At 62.4% G+C, this 18,517-nt stretch overlaps 2 protein-coding genes and 1 long non-coding RNA gene across 4 annotated transcripts; 1 reads left to right on the top strand and 2 right to left on the bottom strand.

Annotated features, from left to right (window-relative positions):
- Window positions 1–2,180: 2,180 nt before the first annotated feature.
- Window positions 2,181–11,911, top strand: LRRC47 (leucine rich repeat containing 47). 2 transcript variants are annotated; one of them, XM_084962639.1, is made up of 7 exons: window positions 2,181–2,366; window positions 7,838–8,296; window positions 9,251–9,367; window positions 10,098–10,213; window positions 10,679–10,781; window positions 10,986–11,075; window positions 11,199–11,911. In XM_084962639.1, the coding sequence occupies exons 1-7, from the start codon at window positions 2,196–2,198 to the stop codon at window positions 11,445–11,447; spliced, it is 1,305 nt and encodes a 434-aa protein (XP_084818765.1). In that variant the 5' UTR covers window positions 2,181–2,195; the 3' UTR covers window positions 11,448–11,911. The 2 variants fall into 2 exon arrangements, with proteins under 2 accessions (XP_084818765.1, XP_020950890.1); XM_021095231.2 differs by having other exon boundaries at window positions 2,181–2,813.
- On the bottom strand, window positions 3,460–9,551 carry LOC146402533 (uncharacterized). The gene is made up of 2 exons (XR_014806970.1): window positions 7,567–9,551; window positions 3,460–7,223 (listed from the first exon to the last, which is right to left on the bottom strand). It is a non-coding gene; the product is annotated as an uncharacterized LOC146402533 (long non-coding RNA).
- A 2,868-nt stretch (window positions 11,912–14,779) lies between the features above and the next one.
- On the bottom strand, window positions 14,780–18,092 carry SMIM1 (small integral membrane protein 1 (Vel blood group)). Its single transcript, XM_021095223.2, has 4 exons — window positions 18,049–18,092; window positions 17,631–17,755; window positions 15,764–15,891; window positions 14,780–15,534 (listed from the first exon to the last, which is right to left on the bottom strand). Exons 3-4 carry the CDS (start codon window positions 15,874–15,876, stop codon window positions 15,408–15,410), a joined length of 240 nt encoding a protein of 79 aa, XP_020950882.1. The 5' UTR covers window positions 15,877–15,891; window positions 17,631–17,755; window positions 18,049–18,092; the 3' UTR covers window positions 14,780–15,407.
- Between the last annotated feature and the right edge of the window lie 425 nt (window positions 18,093–18,517).

Below are 18,517 nucleotides of genomic sequence, written 5' to 3'. Positions count from 1 at the left end.
CCCGGAGAGTGTGGGAGGAGAGCTCCCTTTCAAAAGGAAGAACGTGATTCCATCTCTTGGATCCCACACACCTAGAGGGCTTCGGCGTGTTCCCTTCAGTTAGGTGGTTATTTGTGCCAGGGCTCACTTGCTCTAAAAACGAGATCAGTTCTGAAAAGCTGCCGGAGCAATGGCAGCTGGTGGCAAACTGTGTCAGCTTTGGGGCCTCCACCTACCCCTCCCCTGCTGCTGCCACCCCAGCCCCAGCCCCTCGGATCTGGAATTTTGGGTGGGGTTGCTGGAGAGGGAGGCTGCAGTCAGGGCTTGGGGGGTGACCCCACAAGCTGCTGCTGCAGGGCAGAAGGAAGCAATTCAGTGGAGCGCCCCGCGGCCTGGCATAGGTGCTGGAATCCTCAGAGGACGTCGTAGGCCCCCACCTCATATACCAGGAAGGTGGCTCAGCACCCAAGCCCTCAGCACCAGAAGGCAGTGCCCCCAGACATGAACTCTGTGCTCTGTGCCTCTGCACGGGGCGGGGGAGTGGGGACAGCTTGTATCTGCCCCCACCTGCCCCCTGGAATAGAGCTCTGGGGAAGGTGCTGAGGAGACCAGCTCCTGGTCCACACCCCCTGCGCCAAGTGGAGAGAGCAGTTCACCCAGGCAACCCCCATCTCTTCATCTCAGGGAGAGGGGGGCCTGGAGGCTGGGGGCAGCTGGGGGGGGAGCCCCCCCCGCCTGGCAACCTGGAAATCCCACTGAGCCTTCTCCTGGCCTCTCATCCCCAGCATGGCCTCCTGGGGAAACAGCCACAGGACAAGGGATTGGTGACCACCTGTTTCTTGTTGGGCATGATGGCTACACAGATGTGTTCACTCTGGACAAAATTCACTCATGCTGTGTGCACACTTTTCTTTGGGATGTCTCTCACGCTTCATACAACGTTCAGAAATTTCAAAGCACAATAAAACAAGTGAAAACCCCGCTGGGTGAGGAGTATACAACGTTCAGAAATTTCAAAGCACAATAAAACAAGTGAAAACCCCGCTGGATGAGGAGTTAATGAAAATAGGTGCAAAGAACAGGGCAGCGAACCTCAGCTCTCACTCCTCCAAACACTCGGGGCTAGTGGACCCTAACAGGGAGACAAGACTATCTGACCCCAAGCAGGTCCTCAACTTTGCCCACCCCACAGAACACCTGGGGCGCCTGTGCCGCAGCCCAGACTATTAGGCCAGAGTCTCTGGGAGGGACTGGGCTTCAGTCATTTCTCATTTCCTGGTGATTTCCATACACAAACCACTAACCTGTAAAAGGAAAAAAAAAAAAAAAATGCACTGGGTGCCTGTTTAAAACAGCAAGACTTAACTAAAGGTACCAGGGCTACTGGGGGTTTACAGTCATAGGGCAGGGAGAGGGAGCCAGCGGATGGAAAACTGCCGAGAGGAAGTTGGTTAGGTTTTGCAGGGTAGCTGACTATGCCACCCCAAAATGTGACTAGGAGTTGGGATGATGCACCCTGAAATGTGCCACCTTGGTGCACTGACAGTTCTGAGCTGTATGCGCCTGGATATCAGCATACGCAGGGGGGTTTCTCCAAACTCCCCTCATCTGCCTAAACGCATCCTCCCAAAGGACCTCATTAGTCCTAGACGCCTTCCGGGGAGCTCACCGTCCAGGGAAGGCGGACTCATCCCCGGAGAGACTAGAAGTGACAACACACCGGTGTCACACTGTCATCCCGCCCGCTCGGCTTCTTCGGGCCCCTTCATCTTCCTTGAAAAGCACTCCTCTCCTTCCTCTTTCCCTGTCCGAGGGTGTTTAAGCCGGAATTCTGGCTACCTCGGGGTCACGCGCCTTCCCTGGGGCTCTCCCGCGGGTCCACGAGGCAGCCTCTTCCCACGGCCGAGGCCGCGACCCCAGAGGGTGGTGCCCGGAGCCACCGCCGCCCCGCCAGACACCACCCCCCCCCCCGGCCGGGGACTGCGCTCTCGCCTCGCCGCACCGCCCACCCCCACGCCCACCCCCACGCCCACCTCCCACGCCCACGGCGAGGACCAGGTAAAGGCCTGCGGCCCCGCCCCACCGGGCTCCTCCGGGGCCTTCGGTGCGGCGCTCTGGCGTCCGGGCGGCTCTCTATGGCTTCTTCCGGCCCGGACCGGAAGTAGTGCCGCGTGCCCCGGAAGCGCCCCGGCAGGGGCTGCGGAAGTGGCTGCACGATGGCGGCGGCGGCGGCGGTGTCGGAGCCCTGGCCTGAGCTGGACCTGGCGGAGCGGGAGCGGCGGCGGGAGCTGCTGCTGACGGGGCCCGGGCTGGAGCAACGGGTGCGCGAGGCGGGCGGGCGCCTGCCGCCGCGGCTCTTCACGCTGCCGCTGCTGCACTACCTGGAGGTGAGCGGCTGCGGGAGCCTGCGCGAGCCGGGCCCGGGCCTGGCACAGGGCCTCCCGCAGCTGCACAGCCTGGTGCTGCGGCGCAACGCTCTGGGACCCGGCCTGACCCCCGAGCTCGGCCCGCTGCCAGCGCTGCGCGTGCTCGACCTGTCGGGCAACGCGCTGGAGGCGCTGCCGCCGGGCCAGGGCCTGGGCCCCGCGGAGCCGCCGTCCCTCCCGCAGCTGCAGAGCCTCAACCTCAGCGGCAACCGGCTGCGCGAGCTGCCCGCCGACCTGGCGCGCTGTGCCCCGCGCCTGCAGACCCTCAACCTCACCGGCAACCGCCTGGACGCCTTCCCCGCCGCGCTCTTCCAGCCCGGCGCGCTGCCGCTGCTCAGCGAACTGGCGGCCGCCGACAACTGCCTGCGGGAGCTCAGCCCCGGCATCGCCCACCTGGCCTCGCTCAAGGTCAGCGGGGCGGAGCGGGGCGGGGCGGGCCCTGCGTAGCCACGGAGGGAGCTTTCCTTGGCCGGGAAGAGCCACAGTACCGTGGGCACCTCTGGGAAGCCGGCTCACCCCCGGCTCCCCTCCCACAAATCCGGCCTCCTTCCTCGACCCGCACCACTCTCTGCTCACAGTTGGGCTTTCCCCCGTGATACCTTTTTGTAGTTGTCAGCAAACAGCTTCTAATGATAGCGGGGACCCGTGTCTAAATTTTGTATTTTCACGTGTTTGTGAAGTGACTTGAGAGAGCCCTGTGCACGGGGCCCCCCAGACGGGTCAGGATGATGTGGAATGACTAGAATTCCCATAACGCAGCCCCGCATGGTTTCACGTACAAAATTTTGCTTAAGCCTAACAACCACTTTCCAAGGTAGGGGCGGTCGTTCTTATTTTACCCAAGGCTGGAAGGCGTTGCCCACAGAAATCCTCAGGTAGTAACGTGGGGTTTCCCATAGGCTATATTGTCTCGGGTCCCCACCTCCCAGCAGAAGGCTTGGCTCTTGAGTCTGTTGAGTAAGAGACAGGAGGGCTGCATCCATGACCTAAATCCAGTCTAGAGACTCCTGTCCTTAAAAGGCAGACCTGTGTTTCTTCCTCCAATTTTCCATCCTTTTCTGCAGGCTTGTTTAAACAATAAGACGTGTGTATAGTTTGGCAACTGACCTATTTGTAGCAGAAATTACTCATTTTACACGTGTGTATCAGGATGCGTGTGCGTGTAGTGAAGTGAGGATGAGCCCTCCCTGCAGAGTGATGCCTCCTTGCTGGCATTTCCCGGAAGAGCTGTGGGTGGTACGAACTCCCGGACACCCTGTCCCCCCAGGCTGTAGCTTCCCTTTAAGGCCCTGATGTGACACATGATGTAAACACTTTCTGCCTGGCCATCCCATCTTACAGTTCTCTTGGTTTTCCAGGTGGCTGGCATGCCAGGTGTGTGGTCTAACATAGCAGCACGTGAGGGCACCAGACGGGTGTCTCTCCAGACCTGGAATGTCTTACCAGGCTTCCAGTTTGGGGGTTGGGGTTTTTTGGTTGTTGCCTTTTTGATGTTCTGTGCTACCCTCTTGGGTACCTGCCCAGTAAATTGTCTTGCTTGTGTCCAGAGCACCCTCGTTCAGATCAGAGTGAATGCCTTGGGTGCTCAGTCCCCCGCGCCTGGTCCAGCCTGTTCCCCGTGTTTGGACATCCATCGGCTTGCTTTCCCACAAAGAGGCCTGTTTCCTGGAGTGTCACGTGAGCGCTGCTTGGCTGCCTTCTTGGCCTTAGACGTCCTTTGGGACCTTCTCCAAAACGACGCTCCCAGGAGGAACAGCCTCCAGAACCGGGTGGAGCAGCCTCGTTACGCTTGCCCGAGTGCACGCGCAGAGGTGCTCTGTCCTTCCTGGAGCTGTGGGAAGACAGCTGGAGGGAGACCCAGCTCGGAGCCGGAAGGGGGGGTTCAGCTCAGTGTCTCGCAGCCGTGCCCTGCGCCCGCCTCCTCGCTGGTGAGAACTGGGAGAATGACCACAGTGCCGTGAAGAAAGCCAGGTGACTGTGCCAAGACTGTGGCTTGAAACGGCGGTCGTTGTCTTTGCTTGAGGTCCTTCCTTCAGGGCCGGCCCAGCCGGACAGTCACTGCCTTGTAGCCGACACGCGAATGGCCGCAGTCAGCTGGCTCAGGGCTCAGGACTGGGCATCTCTCTCTGCCCCCATGTCATCTCAGGCCCTCCTCAGCCCAGCAGGAGAGTCTGACTTAGCAGGCGGCTCAGGACCCATTAGCGCACAAGGGCAGAAGCAGCCAGGCCTTCCCCCTGCCGCGCCCATCGCGTCCTGCTGGCTCCACGAGTAAAGGTCAGCCTGGAGTCTGGGAGACGTCCCACAAGGATGTGAATGCCGGGTGGTGTGGTCTGGAGGGGCCACCAAAGTGACAGCATGCAGATCTGTAAGTCCCACTCCCCTCCTCAGGCCCCAGGCAGGTGCCAGGGCCTTGGCGCCCACTCCCAGGAGCTGACGTTGCAGCTCTGAGGCTCACCCGCTTCCCCACTGTGGCCACGTGGAACAAGGACAGTGAAAGGAGGGCTGTCCCTCCCCACTGCGGTTAACTCTGCCTCTGGTGGGCCTGGCTGCTTCTCCTGGCCTTGGGCCGGCTCAGCTGGGCCTCTGGGCACCGGGCTGTGATGCGCCAAGCATGGGGCCCTCTCACGTCGCTGTCCCCGTCGTCTTCTTCCTTTGCGGCTGCCCCGCAGCATATGGAGCTCCTGGGCCAGGGGTCAGATCCGAGCCACAATTGCGGCAGCGCTGCATCCTTAACCCACTGTGCCAGGTCGGTCGGGGATCAACCCTGCATCCCAGCGCTCCCAGGACACCCCTGATCCCATTGTGCCACAGCAGGAACGCCACTGCCCTCATTTTAACTGACTGCTACCCAGACCCAAGGCACTCCCACCCTGGACTGCCCAAGGGACAGACAGGACAGACGCCCCCCGCACTTCTGAAAAGGGGCCAGGACAGTGCTTCGTCAGCGAGAGGAGCTCACGGGACCCTCAGATCCCCGCTGGCTGCCTCCCTCTTGATCTCCCAGAGGGCCCAGGGCGGGTCCTGACTGCTGTCTGTGGCACTGGCTGCTGCACCAATTCCAGCTCGGAAGTGCCCCATTTCTGGTGATTGTTGCCCCTGAAAGACTTGCTGCCAGTCCCTGCGCCTGTCCTCTGTGGAGACCGCCTGAAGATGTGCCCGTTGGGGCTGGGAGCCATCGAGGTCCGCCCCTGGCCCTTCCTCTGCTGCTGTTTCTGGGTCTTTTCACTGTGGGAGCAGAGACACGCTGTTCATCTGTTCATCCGTCCATCCATCCGTCCGGCAGCTGTGTTTTCAGCGGTGAGGGTTGCCAGTGGAGTTCAAGCTGTTTTTGTTTTTTGTTTTTTCTGTCTTTCTAGGGCCGCACCCGCAGCATATGGAGGTTCCCAGGCTAGGAGTCTAATCGGAGCTATAGACGCCGGCCTACACCAAAGCCACAGCAACGCAGGATTCAAGCCACGTCTGCGACCTACCACAGCTCACACCAGTGCTGGATCTTTAACCCACGGAACAAGGCCAAGGATTGAACCCACAACCTCATGGTTCCTAGTCGGATTCGCTAACCACTGCGCCATGATGGGAACTCTGAGTTCAAGCCATTTGACCAAAGCCCCTTCGGATGTGCAGGAAATCCCGGAGCTGGGTGTGCCGGTCCAAACCCGACCTTGAAATGCCAGCCCTTTGCCACTGCTCACAAGCCTCCCAGGAGCATCTGGTCCGGTGGCCCCGGCCAGCCTCCAGCCCAGGCGCATTCTACCGCTGGGGCAGCTCCAAAGACCCGGCTCAGAACTGATTGTTGCTGATGCAGCCAGTTAGTTAGTGAACGAGGAGGCCAGCTGGATGCAGGGTGGGGGACAGGTGCTGCTAAGTCGCGCGCGCGCGCACCTCCTCGGTGTGGGGGCAGGTCACAGAGGCTTGGAAGGTCGCCTTTCTGTCCATCCACCCACTACCCAGTTTCACCTAAGAGCCGGAAAGGCCGAGAGAGACACCAGTCACAAGACAGCAACTGTGAAGTCACGTTCACCCACAGCCCAGTGATGACCACATGCTGGGTCCCAGCAGTAACTGGAGACCGTGCCTGGTTTACCTTTTCTTTCTGCAGGTTTGATGGCAGCATTTGCAGCTGTTCTTCCCCCTAGAGTCCCAGCCCACTACCCGCGTGCGGAGGCTCCTCTGTGCCCCCGTCTGCGGCGCCCCTTCTCCACCCTGGTTCCCGGCGTCACAGCAGCCGGACCGAGGGGATTCCAGCCAAGTGCCTTTTAAGCTTCCTTCATAACTTGGGGTTTGTGAAGTTCCACAGAAGCTGCCTTCTGAGCAGCCCCCGCAGGTGGCCTCTTCCCAGCGAGGGTGAACCTGCCACCACTGGTCGCCTGGGGGCCCCCTTGGGTCCTAGTTGGAACCAGATGTGAGCACTGCTCAGAGTGCTCGGGGGCCTGGCGCTTTGGCTCCAAGGTGGTCCCGCCCATGTGCACCTGGACCTCAGCCCCTGTCACCTCTCACTGCCTTGCCTTCCAAATGCCAGCCCTGTGTCCAGCCCAACCAGAAGGCGGAGCTGCTCCCAAGGCCTCCCTGTTAAACCCCTCAGCCCCAGGCCCGGTCTTAGAGCCAAGCAAGGCCCATCCAGAGCTTCTCACTGAGCCTGAAGGAGAAAGGAGCCATGTACGTTAGGAGTTGGGATTCGCAGATGCAGACTGTATCCGGTAATCAGCAGGGTCCTACGCAAAGCACGCGGCGCTTCGGGCAACATCCTGTGAGCAATGGAAGAGAATCTGAACAGATGTGTACGTGACACGCGTGTAACTGGGTCGCTGTGCTGTACACCTGAAACGAACAACACGGCAAATCAGCTGTACTTCAGTCTGGAAGAAAATCAAGCAGAACAACGGGGAAAGGGGCCGTTTACACGCAGTGCTCTGTGCTACCTGAACCGAGGCTGCCACTGGGACACTCGCACCGGAAAAGAGCGGGTGCCTGGCTGCGTCTCCCGGGAGGGCCTGTCCCCCAGCTCAGGCATGCGGGCTCCAGGACCCCGGCCTGCCTCCAGCAGGGTGGTCTGCATCCCTCCCACCTCTCCTGCCGTATCCTTTCTTATCTGCTTGTTTAATTTTTCACATCTTAGCACCGTTTTGCAGGAAGCCTCTTTCTCGTTAAAGTTCTCATTTACCTGACACCCTTTGCTGTCTTTGTTCCTCTCCCCTGGCCGTTGATCTGAAAGTTTGCTGTGGTTGTGCCCACGAGGAAAGGCCAGCATTTCACAGAGTTACTGGGCGCCCACTCGCGAGCCCCCACCGCTGCATCCATGCCGGCGCCAGGCCGGGGAGGGGCTGGTGCCACGACGGGCGGGAGCCGCGGGAGAGCAGGTCCTGGGGGCTGCGGGGCGGCTGCCCCATCCGGGCGGCGCCCACAACTCTGACGTGTGTCTGTCTCCCCGGCAGACCCTGGACCTGTCCAACAACCAGCTGAGCGAGATCCCGGCCGAGCTGGCCGACTGCCCCAAGCTCAAGGAGATCAACTTCCGCGGGAACCAGCTGCGGGACAAGCGCCTGGAGAAGATGGTGTGCGGCTGCCAGACCAGGTCCATCCTGGAGTACCTGCGGGCCGGGGGCCGAGGGTGCTGCCGCGGCCGGGGCAGGGCCGAAGGCCCCGAGAAGGAGGAGGGCCGGAGGAAGAGGAGGGAACGGAGGAAGCGGGACAGCGGGGAGGGCGAGGAGGCAGCGGTGGACGAGGCCAGCCGGCTGCTGCTCAGGGTCCTGCACGTGTCCGAGAACCCCGCCCCGCTGACGGTCAGGGCGAGCCCCGAGGTCAAGGACGTGCGGCCCTTCATCGTGGGCGCCGTCGTGCGGGGCATGGACCTGCGGCCCGGGAATGCGCTCAAGCGGTTCCTCTCCTGCCAGGTGGGTGCTCGGGGTCGGGGGGGACATGGGGGACCCGGGGTGGGAGGGGCGAGGCCGCCCCTCCTGCCCAGGGCTGTGGTGTCCTTCCGGGGAAACAGGACGCAGCAGGACCCGGCAGGTGGGGCGGGGCTGCTGGAGGCCGTGAACGGGGCCTGCGCCTCATTCCCGGGTGCCCAGGGTCCTGGAGCCTCTCACACGCTGCTGGGGTTCCTGAGTTTTCTGTAATAAGTAGCACATTGCGTCTGAGACAGCATTCAGACCGTCAGCTCCTGCCTGCGTGGTCTTCGGTGAGCTAAGTTTTAGTTGGTCAGATTCGCTATTTTTCGGTGGCACATGCTCAGCTTTTAAAAGGCACATCCTGGCAGTTTCCATCGTGGCTCAGAGGGCTAAGAACCCAACTAGTGTCTGAGGGTGTGGGCTCTACACGTGGCCTTGCTCCGTGAATTAAGGATTGGCAGTGCCACAGGCTGTGGCGTAGGTTGAAGATGTGGCTCGGGTCTGGTGTTGCTGTGGCTGAGTAGGCCGGCAGCTGTGGCTCCGATTTGCTCCCTGGCCCGAGAACTTCCATATGCCGCGGGTGCGGCCCTAAAAACAAAAAAAAAGGCACATCCTTGCACGTGGCCTTCCGTGGGGGCCACGTTCAGGGAAGAAGCACACGCGTTCCGGGCCGGAGCTCAGACTCCATCCGCGTGTTGGGAGAAAAACACGCCGGGTCCTTTTTCTTTTTAAGTTGCAATTGTGGTTCCTCCATCGTAAATTCTAACTGAAGACGGGCTCTTTGAAATCGCGGGTGTCGTCCAGAGTCAGGGAAAGAAATTCTGATGGTAAAAGGGAACGCTTTTCTGCCGACGGTTCCACAGAATGAATAATTTGGCTGGGAGGCCGCGGTGATGGGTGGGCTCGCCCGCCGGCCTGGCGCACGGAGTTCTGCTCACCCTGGACCTTGCGTTGCAGACAAAGCTGCACGAGGACCTTTGCGAGAAGAGGACAGCGGCCACCATCGCGACGCACGACCTCAGAGCCATCCGAGGGCCCCTGCTGTACACCGCCCGCCCGCCGCAGGACCTCAAGGTGAGGCCAGCGTCCTCCCCCTACCCCCGGGGTGTGCCATTTGAGCCGTTCCTCCCGTGTTTGTCATAAAGTACCCGTGCTAAGGACCGACCCGGATATTTGAGGTGGAGCCTGACGGTTCTGCTCCTGGCAGAGATGTGAGATAATAAAGCCGGTCATGGTGCAGCTCCTTTCCAGAACAGCCTCGTCAGAGGGGGTGGCGATTTGAGAGGGGTTTCCTTCATCTGCTTAATAACTTTTTTATCAAAGATTGTGGTTTATATCCCAATCGCAGGCCCCCCTCCAGGGGCTGACCTGAGTTGTTCCCTCGAGGTCCCGCTCCTGGTCTGTCGGGTCTGCAGACCGCCTGGGCCTGGGCAGAGGCGGGTTCCCCACGGACAGCTCTGCCCCCACCCCTGGCTCCTCCCTTGGCCTCCTCAGACCGCAGGCGTGAAGAGATGGTTCTGTATCAGGCGGGTGTAGAGCTAAGCCCAGCTCTGGAATGTGTGGGCATCGGGTCCCTAGGTGACCTCTGAAGGCAGCATGTCCGCATGTGACTGGGGGCAGGCTCTGTTCTCGGTCCCTGGACCGCCCCCGGACGACTGTCAGCTCCCAGAAGCCTCCCGCTCCCGCGGGGTTTAGCAGAGGATGGAGCAGCGGGGGCCGCTGCCACTGGAGGCCAGAGAGAAGGAGGGCAGCCCTGTGGCTGGGCCCCCAAAGCCACACAGTGACGTGTGTTTCCACCCTGTAGATCGTCCCTTTGGGGCGCCGGGAAGTCAAGGCCAAGGACCTGGTGCGGCAGCTGCAGCTGGAGGCCGAGGAGCACAGGAAGCAGAAGAAGAGGCAGAATGTGTCGGGCCTGCACAGGTGGGCAGGGCCGCCTTGGGAGCGCATTTCACCGACCTGCGCTGATGGGGGAGCTCCTGAGGCCGCCAGCCTCATGTTCTCGGTCCCCCGGGGGTCCTGGTGGGAGAAACGCTGTATGTACCGTGTACTGTTACCCCCGCGTCTCCAGGCATCAGCGAACAGGAGCCAGGAGCGCAGGCTTCGTGTCGTCTCGGGGAGGGTGGCCCTTGGCGTCCGCCAAGTGCAGGGGGAGGAAGCGCCCTGGGGAGGGACAGGCAGACCCACGGAGCACCATCCAGCTCAGGAGGCCGAGGGACCCCTCCGGACTTGCCCAGCCGCCACTGGGTAACCACGGGCAGTTCCTCCTCTGTCTGAATCGGCTCGTTAACACACCTTTGACCTGCCGCCACCATGTCTGGGAATTTTGATGCGTCCACGTCCCTCAGGTGTGTTTTCCCCAGTGCCTGACGGGTCCTTCCCGCACAGGTACCTCCACCTGCTGGACGGGCAGGAGCGCTACCCGTGCCTCCTGGATGCCGATGGCGACGCGATTTCCTTCCCGCCGATAACCAACAGCGAGAAGACCAAGGTAGGCGGCGGCCGGCAGGCGCCGTTGCTCGTGTCACCGCCACCCCGGCCGGCGCATGTGCAGCGCCCCGGGCCTTCCCTCGGGAAGGCGCCAGGCTGGACGGGACGCCGCTTTGCAGGGTTTTCTTCCGAGTTGACGTGCAGTTGCCGTGTCCACTCGGGATAACTCGATTCTCTTCCGGAACCTTTCTGATTTCTTTTAAAGATAAAGAAAACCACTTGCGATCTGTTCCTGGAGGTGACGAGTGCGGCCAGCCTGCAGATCTGCAAGGACATCCTGGATGCCCTCATCCTGGTGAGCGAGCCCCGCCCTCGCCCGCCCGCCCACCACGCTGCGGCCCCTCACGCTCCAGGGATGGCAGCGTCTCCCCAGGGCCACTTCTGACCTCTCGGTTAAGAAAATGTTTGTCCTCTGCAGAAAATGGCAGAACTGAACAAGTACACTTTGGAAAACAAAGAGGAAAGCTCCCTCTCCGACCCTGAGGCCGATGCCGAGGCTGGACCCCCTTCGGATGCCAGGGTGGCCCCCACAGCCGAGCAGGACAGGCGCGCCCCACTGGTGGTGGAGCAGGTCCGGGTGGTGGACCAGGACGGGCAGCTGAAGGTGGTGTATCCATCCAAGACGGACCTGGACCTCGCCGCAGCACACGTGACCGTGACCCGCTGACGCCAGGCCGCCGGGGCTCCCGGGGTCACAGAGGAAATGACTCCCTCCCCTCTGTGTTTAAGACATGTGCGTTCTCTGTTCAGTTTTCCAGATGATTCTGCCTTGGGGGGGAGCTTGTTGTCGTGAGCTTAAATCGTTTTGCCTCTAAGCACCAAACTGGCTTTACTAATGCTTTTTATGAAAGGACTTGAATGTTGGGATTAACTGCTTGGAGTGTTTTGAAATCATGTAGACACACAGCCAATAACTGTGTTTCCCCCGAGGAAAAGGATGCTGTAACTGGTTTGAATTCAGGTCTAAGCGGAGAAGCGAAACAACACGCATTTTACTGGACTGCAGTTATTTTTCTACGATGCTGTACCTTTTAAAGTCCTCCCGCGCCAGCATGCAGCTCACGCTGTGGGCTGATGTCATGTGTTCCAGTTCCTGAAAATCATCTTCTCATAAACAAAACGTTACTGTGACGTCAGAACTGGCAAACTCTTTTCTTTCTCTTTTTTTTTTTTTTGGCTGTACCCACGGCACGTGGACGTTCCCGGGCCAGGGATGGAACCCACGCTGTAGCGGTGACCCAAGCCACTGCAGTGACAAAAGCAGATCCTCAACCCGCTGAGCCACAAGGGAACTCCCAAATCACATTTCTTCATCCTGCCGTCGGATGCTTGGGGGGTGAGATGCAGAGCGTCCGCTGCGCTGGCAGGAGGTATGAGGCCTCGGGGACTCTTGTCATTTGTAAACCAGCCCCATAGCCACGAGGGTCGTTCCTGCACCTCGAGGTCGATGCGCAGGTTTCCCACCGCAGAACAGGCCTCGGGCAGGACGGTTCTGTTGGTAAACTGTCAGCCGCTGTCGGCTCGCTCGAGGACGGGTGGTTGTGATGAGGGAGGGTGTGGGGAGCTTAACGCCGACGGCCACGGAGCAGACGCCAGACACGGGGGTCCCACCGTGCCCCGGACACTGTGGGTCTTTCTGGTTCCAGGTTGGCACTTCACTGGCCTCACTGCTCCTGGACTGCCTGGGCAGGAGACGCTGAGCCACCAACTTCCCAGTGTTGAGTGACTTTGTGTGCTCCGTGGCCACTGACCTGCAGGGGACAATTTGTGTGTTTATCAACAGTTTGGGGGCAGCGTCTCCAAGAGCCCGGCGAGACAGGCATTCGTGTCAGAAGCAGACACGTGGGAGGCCCAGACGCGCGTGTTGGGCCCTCTGCGAGCCACGTGCTTTCCCGGAACCCATTCAAGGACACAGCCAGGCTGCCTTGACACCCTGACCCGGCTCTCAGTCACCACCAGGACTGGTCCTCGGCCCCTGGGGTCGGGGTGCTTAGCTGGGCTGAAGCGGGAGTGGGGTAACAGCATTTCTCCCAAAACTTCTGGAGCTCCATGTGTAGGTGGCTCGGGCTGTCCTTCACGACCTCGGCCGTCAAGGCTGCTGACGCTGTGGCTGGCATGGCCCTGGGCGTCATGGCAAGGCCCTGCCAGGAGCTCCAGGACCAACCCGGGCTTCAGCGGCCGCATAGCACCTGCTCTGGGGCCTCCCTGTGGTTGGCGAAGCTGCAGCCCCGCTGCTCTCGCCTCCGTGCGTGGTTTGCAGATGCGTTGAACTCACAGCCCAAAGTCTCTCACCTTCGTCTTTGCCAGTCTGACCCTATTAAACACTGAGTGAAAACGACTCGGCTGCCTCCCCATGAACCCTTCCCAGCAAAGAGGGAGAGCGGTGAGTTGCCAGGGCACAGGCCTGGCCCAGAGAAGCTGCAGCCCTTGACTGGGGTCCTGGGAGCCGGCTGCCTGCAGCACCACCAGCTGGAGCCCCACCCAGAAACTCGCACTGAGGAGGAGTCGGTTCCTGCCACCTGCCCCCAGCAGGTCATCCCAATCCTGAACCTCCCGTGGGAGGGGGCCGGGTGACCTGGAGGGGTCTGGAGGGGTCTGGTCCCAACCCCGCCAGGGCTGTCAGGATGCCACCTCCACCCCAGCCCCTCGGGTCCAGCCAGGGTCCGGGGGAACAGCCCTTCCACGCCTGTGCCTCACGAGCCGCTGCCTGCAGAGCCACACCCCGCCCCCCACCGGACCAGGCCGCCAGTGCACACCCACCAACGGGTGGGCCGGTGCACCCAGCTCCATCCTGAGACCCACCAGGCCAAGGGGCACAGACGCACAACTGGCCAGGTCCAGGCCAGAGCCAGCCCTAAGGCCACCCACGGGGTTCCCCCAACCCCGAGAGCAGACATCAAGAGGACCCACGGACATCACCCAGTGATGCCCCGAGATACGGACAGGCCCTGAGGTCACGGACAGGCCCTGAGGTCACTTCCTCCCCTCTGGCTCCAAGTGCTGCTCCCACAGCCCCCAGGCCCACACTCCCCACCCCTCCCTCCCTTCTGTTCTACGCCCTCGGCCCGCTCCTGCCCGAAACCACACCACGCCCTGGGGAAGCCCAGCCCAGCATCTGGGTCAGCATGGTGCTGACTGCTTAGAGTCCACGGACCACGCGGCTGGGCTGTGCCAGGCTCACCACCACAGCCACCACCTCAGTGCTGTCCTGAGGTGGCCGGAAGGAAGTGTCAGGATAGGCCGATGGATGTGGGGCAGCTGGCGCCCCCTCTCCCCAAGTGTGGCCAAATGTGGGGACACTCTCCTGCTGAAGCCAAGACCAGGGCTGCTAGACCAGGCCCTCCGCCCCTGCCCCAGGGGGACCTCTGACACCAGGTTCGTCCTGTGGCCCCGTCTCCCACCCTCAGTTCTGGGGCGAGACCCACTTTTTTTGTCTTTTTGCTTTTTTTTAGGGCTGCACCCATGGCATATGGAGGTTCCCAGGTTAGGGGTCTATTCAGAACTACAGCTGCCAGCCTACATCACAGCCACAGCAAAGTGGAATCCGAGCTGCGTCTGCAACCTACACCAGAGCTCATGGCAACGCCGGATCCTTATCCCACTGAGTGAGGCCAGGGATCGAACCTGCAGCCTCGTGTTCCCAGTCGGATTCGTTTCCGCTGCACCATGACGGGAACTCCAGACCCTCTTTCTTGAGCAGCTGTTTCTGGCAAGGGGTCTGCAGGTATGAGCCTGGTTCACAGCAGGCGGGGGGCCAAGCGTGCAGCCCAGGAGACACCCTCTGCGAGGAGGAGGCGGGAGCAGGTCCGGCCACACGCTGGCCCACAGGCCCGCCCTGGCCTTCTCACCTCCCACCCGAGGGCCCAGCCAGGACCAGGCACGTTCCAAGGTCCAGGGCCAAGTGGGAGGCGCGCAGGCCCTTTGCACAGGTCCCCCTGGCCAGCTGACCTCCCCTCCGACACCCTAGGTCACGCCTCATGGGACAGACCATCATCCATGTTTAAGTTCAACAGCCGTTTAATGACTGGGTCTGGTCCTCCTGCGGGGTGTGGGTAGAGGGGCCGGGTGCCCGCAGGGCCCACCCCGCCAGGTGGGCAGCCCCAGGAAATATGCCCACCTTCCTGGATCCTGGAGGGAAGATGCAGCGGGGGTGGGGTAGAGACCCTCCCCATTTTGGTCAGGAAGGACTCAGCCCCCGGGGAGGGCGGATGGACAGAGGGACACGCAGCCCCCTCAGAGCCATCCTTGTACAACGGGGGTGTGTCCTGTAGCCCCACCCAGGCTGGGCCCGTCTCCCAGCCACGGGTGCCCCTGGGTGGTGGTGGGTGCCCCTGGGTGGTGGTAGGTGCCAGGCGTGTACGTGTGTCCGCGTGTCCTTGTGTACCCGTGTCCCTGTTTGGTTGTAATGTAGGTGCCTGTGATACTGTGCCAGCTGGTGTCCCAGGTGCCCCTGGAGCCTTGGATGCAGGTTGGGGGGGTCTGTGTACATGGTGGGGCTGTGAACAGGGAGAGGGGTCTGTGTACACGGGGGACGGCGTGTACACGAGGTCTGCGCAGATGGGGCTCCGTGCACACGGAGGGCCTCTCGCGTCCCTCGGAGCCGGGCCGGGCGCGTGCTGAGCAGTGCTTATTTGCACTTGTGCACGTAGTAGCCGGTGATGTAGCCCAGGATGAACACGGCCCAGAAGAGGGCCACTCCGCCCAGCACCTTCAAGGAGATGCCCAGCTTGCCGGAGCACAGCTTCCGGGAGACCCTAGGGTGAGAACCGAGGGCCATGAGCCTCTGGCGGCCCCGAGCGGAGTAAGGGGAGGGCTGGGGGACGAGGGGACACCGGGCCGGGCAGCCTGGGTGCGCTGGACCTGAGAGACAGGAGGGAGCCCCGTGGGGGAAGAAGAAGGGCCCGAGTCTGCTGAGACCTCGGTGCGGGCAGCCAGCCGGCCACGGCAAGAGGGCAGGCAGGGCACCTCCTCCCGGCCGCTCACCTCGCCCAGCCCGAGGCCTCCTCCGCGCCGGGCCCGCTGGCCACGCTGACTCCATCCCGGCTGCCGCCGTCCTCCCACCGGCTGTACTGGACGCTGCTCTCCTGGGGCTGCATCTGGGCCGCGGGGCTCTGGCGGGAGGGGCAGAGGGCGGCTGAGGCTTGCGAGGCCCCTTGTTCTGGCCCCAGTAGGGGTGGGGCAGTGACTCCAGGTGGCACTGGTTTTAAGGTGAGGTCTGCCTGGGGGCGGGGCGGGGGGGGGCTGAGGTGGGCTTGCATCCCCTGTCCGGCTGAGGAGGGGACCAGGACCCGTGCTGAAGCCACTTGCCCAGGGTCACAGGGGAGGAGGCAGAGGCAATTCCAACCGGGAACCTGAACGTCGGCCAAACCCCGCCCTCAGGAATGTGAGAGGCCGAATCTCCGACCCGCTGGCTCCCTGGGGGTGGAGGGCCCTCCAGGCCCAGCTGCTGCCACTCTGGAGACAAGACACAGGACACTGCAGGCCCTCGGTGGAGGCCAGGTTGCCAAGCCTGATAAGAGCCTTCCCTGCCCCGTTCCTGCCAGATAAGCCCCAGGGCCATCCCTGCCGGGAAGCAAAGGACGAGGCAAAGGGGAGCAGGCCTGGGGGTGGCTGGCACGGCCATCATCCAGCAGGGGAGCAGGCCTGGCAGGAGGCAGCAGCTTGGTCCTTTGGCCTGTCTGTGCTGCAGCCCCTCCCTCACCAACGCTGTGGGGCAAGCGGGGCTAGAAGGGCACCAGGGCCCACTGGGGGTCCAGGGGCTGAGGAGGCCCCTTCCTTCTGGCTCCCACCAGCCAGGGAAAAAACTGCCCTTTCTTCCAAGTAAGTTCCATCTCAGGGGCTTAAAGTCACAGAGGGCCTCATAGGATCAAGACGCCAACCCAGAAACTCATGAAACCACCAGTTCTCAAACTCCAACACACTTCCACGTTCCCTCTTTCCACACAACCCCAGGCCTGTGGAGAGGAAGCAGCAAGCTTGTCTCCAAGTCACACAGCCTGTCCTTCCCATGCGGGTGCTCCGGGCAGCCATGCAGGCTGGGTCTCCGGCCCGAAGGCGGCCAAGCATTTGCTGAGTGCGGCTTCTGCCTTCCCAGCGTACATCCAGGAAAGGGGCGATGGGCCGACTGTTAGCTACCCACCTAACGTCCGCCCCCTCTGTCCCGTAGCCAGAATCCCTGCCTTGTTCCAGGCAGCAGTGCCGGCCCCACACGACAGCCGTGGCTAAGACAAGTTCATTACTCGGATCCCTGCTTTTCCACGTCATCCAGATGTGAGCAAGGAGCTGAGGTGCACAGGGGGTAGGAGGCTTTGGTCTCATGAAAGCAAGAACAGCCACCTCCTTTTTCCTGCCTTGGTGTGATGACCGGAGCCGAGCAGCCACTTTGCAATCTGGACACTCCACCACTCCAGTGGACAGCGCCAAGTCTCCACATCTACACCAGCTGCCCACCCATGGGCTTCTGGGTGCGGGCAGAGCCAACCCCACTCTGTCCGAGCCCAGGACAGTGGGTTTCTGTCATCTGCAGCGGAACAGGTTCCTGACTAATGCGGCTCTCAAGCAGTCTCGAAGCCACCAGGAGCTGGTGAGATGCTGACGCTGAACTGCTGAGGGCTTCACTCACTTGCCAGTAATGTTCTGTCCAACCCATGACATGCCATGCTCACACCCTGTCACAGGCCCCTTGGGCTGTCCTGCCTGGCAGGGGGACACCTGCTAAGCCCTAGGAGCCTTGGGGGGCGTACCATGGCCTCCTCGGGGTGTGAGAGGCACAGGGGGCGCACAGACACTAGACTCCTTCACACACACACACACATCCCCCCCCCCGCACCTCGAGGAGCCCACAACTTACAAGGAAGAATCCTGGCGCGGGGACGAAGCCGCTGCTGCCCGGGAAGAAGGTCAGAGCCTGCCCAGTGGATCTCACCTCCTCCCAGCCTGCACTTCGGGGTCTGAGGGGCCTCAGATGCCTCCAAACTTAAAAAAAGAAGATAAAAGGTGAAGAGGAGCGGCGCTGCCCGGGGCCAGGAAGGGAAAGGGGCCCTGGGGCGGCCCCGGGCGGCCAGCAGGAGCTGCGCAAGCAGTTAGCCTGAGGGTCGGTGGGCTGGGGACAGCCTCAACCCCGCCCCACCCCCTCAATGCCACTCTCCCAGGCTGGCTGTTCGCAGGCTAGGGAGTCCGCGGCCTCGGAGGACTGGGGGCTGTCGCAGCCAGGCCCACCTCCCGCCTCTGCCTGCTCCAAGGAGCAGCCCCCAGAACCCGCGTCTCACCTGGTGCGTCCGCCCCCTGCCGCTCGGCGCGCGACAGACGTGTCCAGGACCAGGGGGCGAGGCCTTTTCGGGGGCGGGGCCTGGTGGGGCCGAGCGCGAGCGAGGCGGGCGGGGGCGGGGCCTGATGGGGGCGGGGCCGGGTGGACTGGGCGAGGCCTTAAGGGAGAAGCCTGGGGCGGGGCAGGCGGGGCAGGCGGGGCAGGCGGGGCAGGCGGGGCAGGCGGGGCAGGCGGGGCAGGCGGGGCAGGCGGGGCAGGCGGGGCAGGCGGGGCAGGCGGGGCAGGCGGGGCAGGCGGGGCAGGCGGGGCAGGCGGGGCAGGCGGGGCAGGCGGGGCAGGCGGGGCAGGCGGGGCAGGCGGGGCAGGGAGGGGCCTGGGTTCAAAAGGCGGTACCCAAACGGGGAGAGGCCTGGGGCAGGCAGCCGCCCAGCTCCCCAAAATGTGGGGCCCGGCGAAGGGTCCGGCCGTTA

Source organism: Sus scrofa, chromosome 6 (assembly GCF_054392235.1).
Source record: "Sus scrofa isolate SSC_HxYL_T2T_F1_AM1 chromosome 6, Sscrofa_HxYL_maternal_Yorkshire_Landrace_v2.0, whole genome shotgun sequence".
Taxonomy (NCBI): domain Eukaryota; kingdom Metazoa; phylum Chordata; class Mammalia; order Artiodactyla; family Suidae; genus Sus; species Sus scrofa.
The sequence above is the reverse complement of the archived record's forward strand: the minus strand, read 5'-3'. Positions and strand labels throughout refer to the sequence as shown.

Excerpts from the sequence above, each read along its gene's own strand:
- SMIM1 (XM_021095223.2), bottom strand. The coding sequence starts at position 15,876 with ATGCAGCCCCAGGAGAGCAGCGTCCAGTACAGCCGGTGGGAGGACGGC. Across the intron at positions 15,535-15,763 it reads GAGGCCTCGGGCTGGGCGAG|GGTCTCCCGGAAGCTGTGCT; the intron begins GTGAGCGGCCGG and ends TTCTCACCCTAG.
- LRRC47 (XM_021095231.2), top strand. The coding sequence starts at position 2,196 with ATGGCGGCGGCGGCGGCGGTGTCGGAGCCCTGGCCTGAGCTGGACCTG. Across the intron at positions 2,814-7,837 it reads CCCACCTGGCCTCGCTCAAG|ACCCTGGACCTGTCCAACAA; the intron begins GTCAGCGGGGCG and ends TCTCCCCGGCAG. Across the intron at positions 10,782-10,985 it reads CCAACAGCGAGAAGACCAAG|ATAAAGAAAACCACTTGCGA; the intron begins GTAGGCGGCGGC and ends TTTCTTTTAAAG.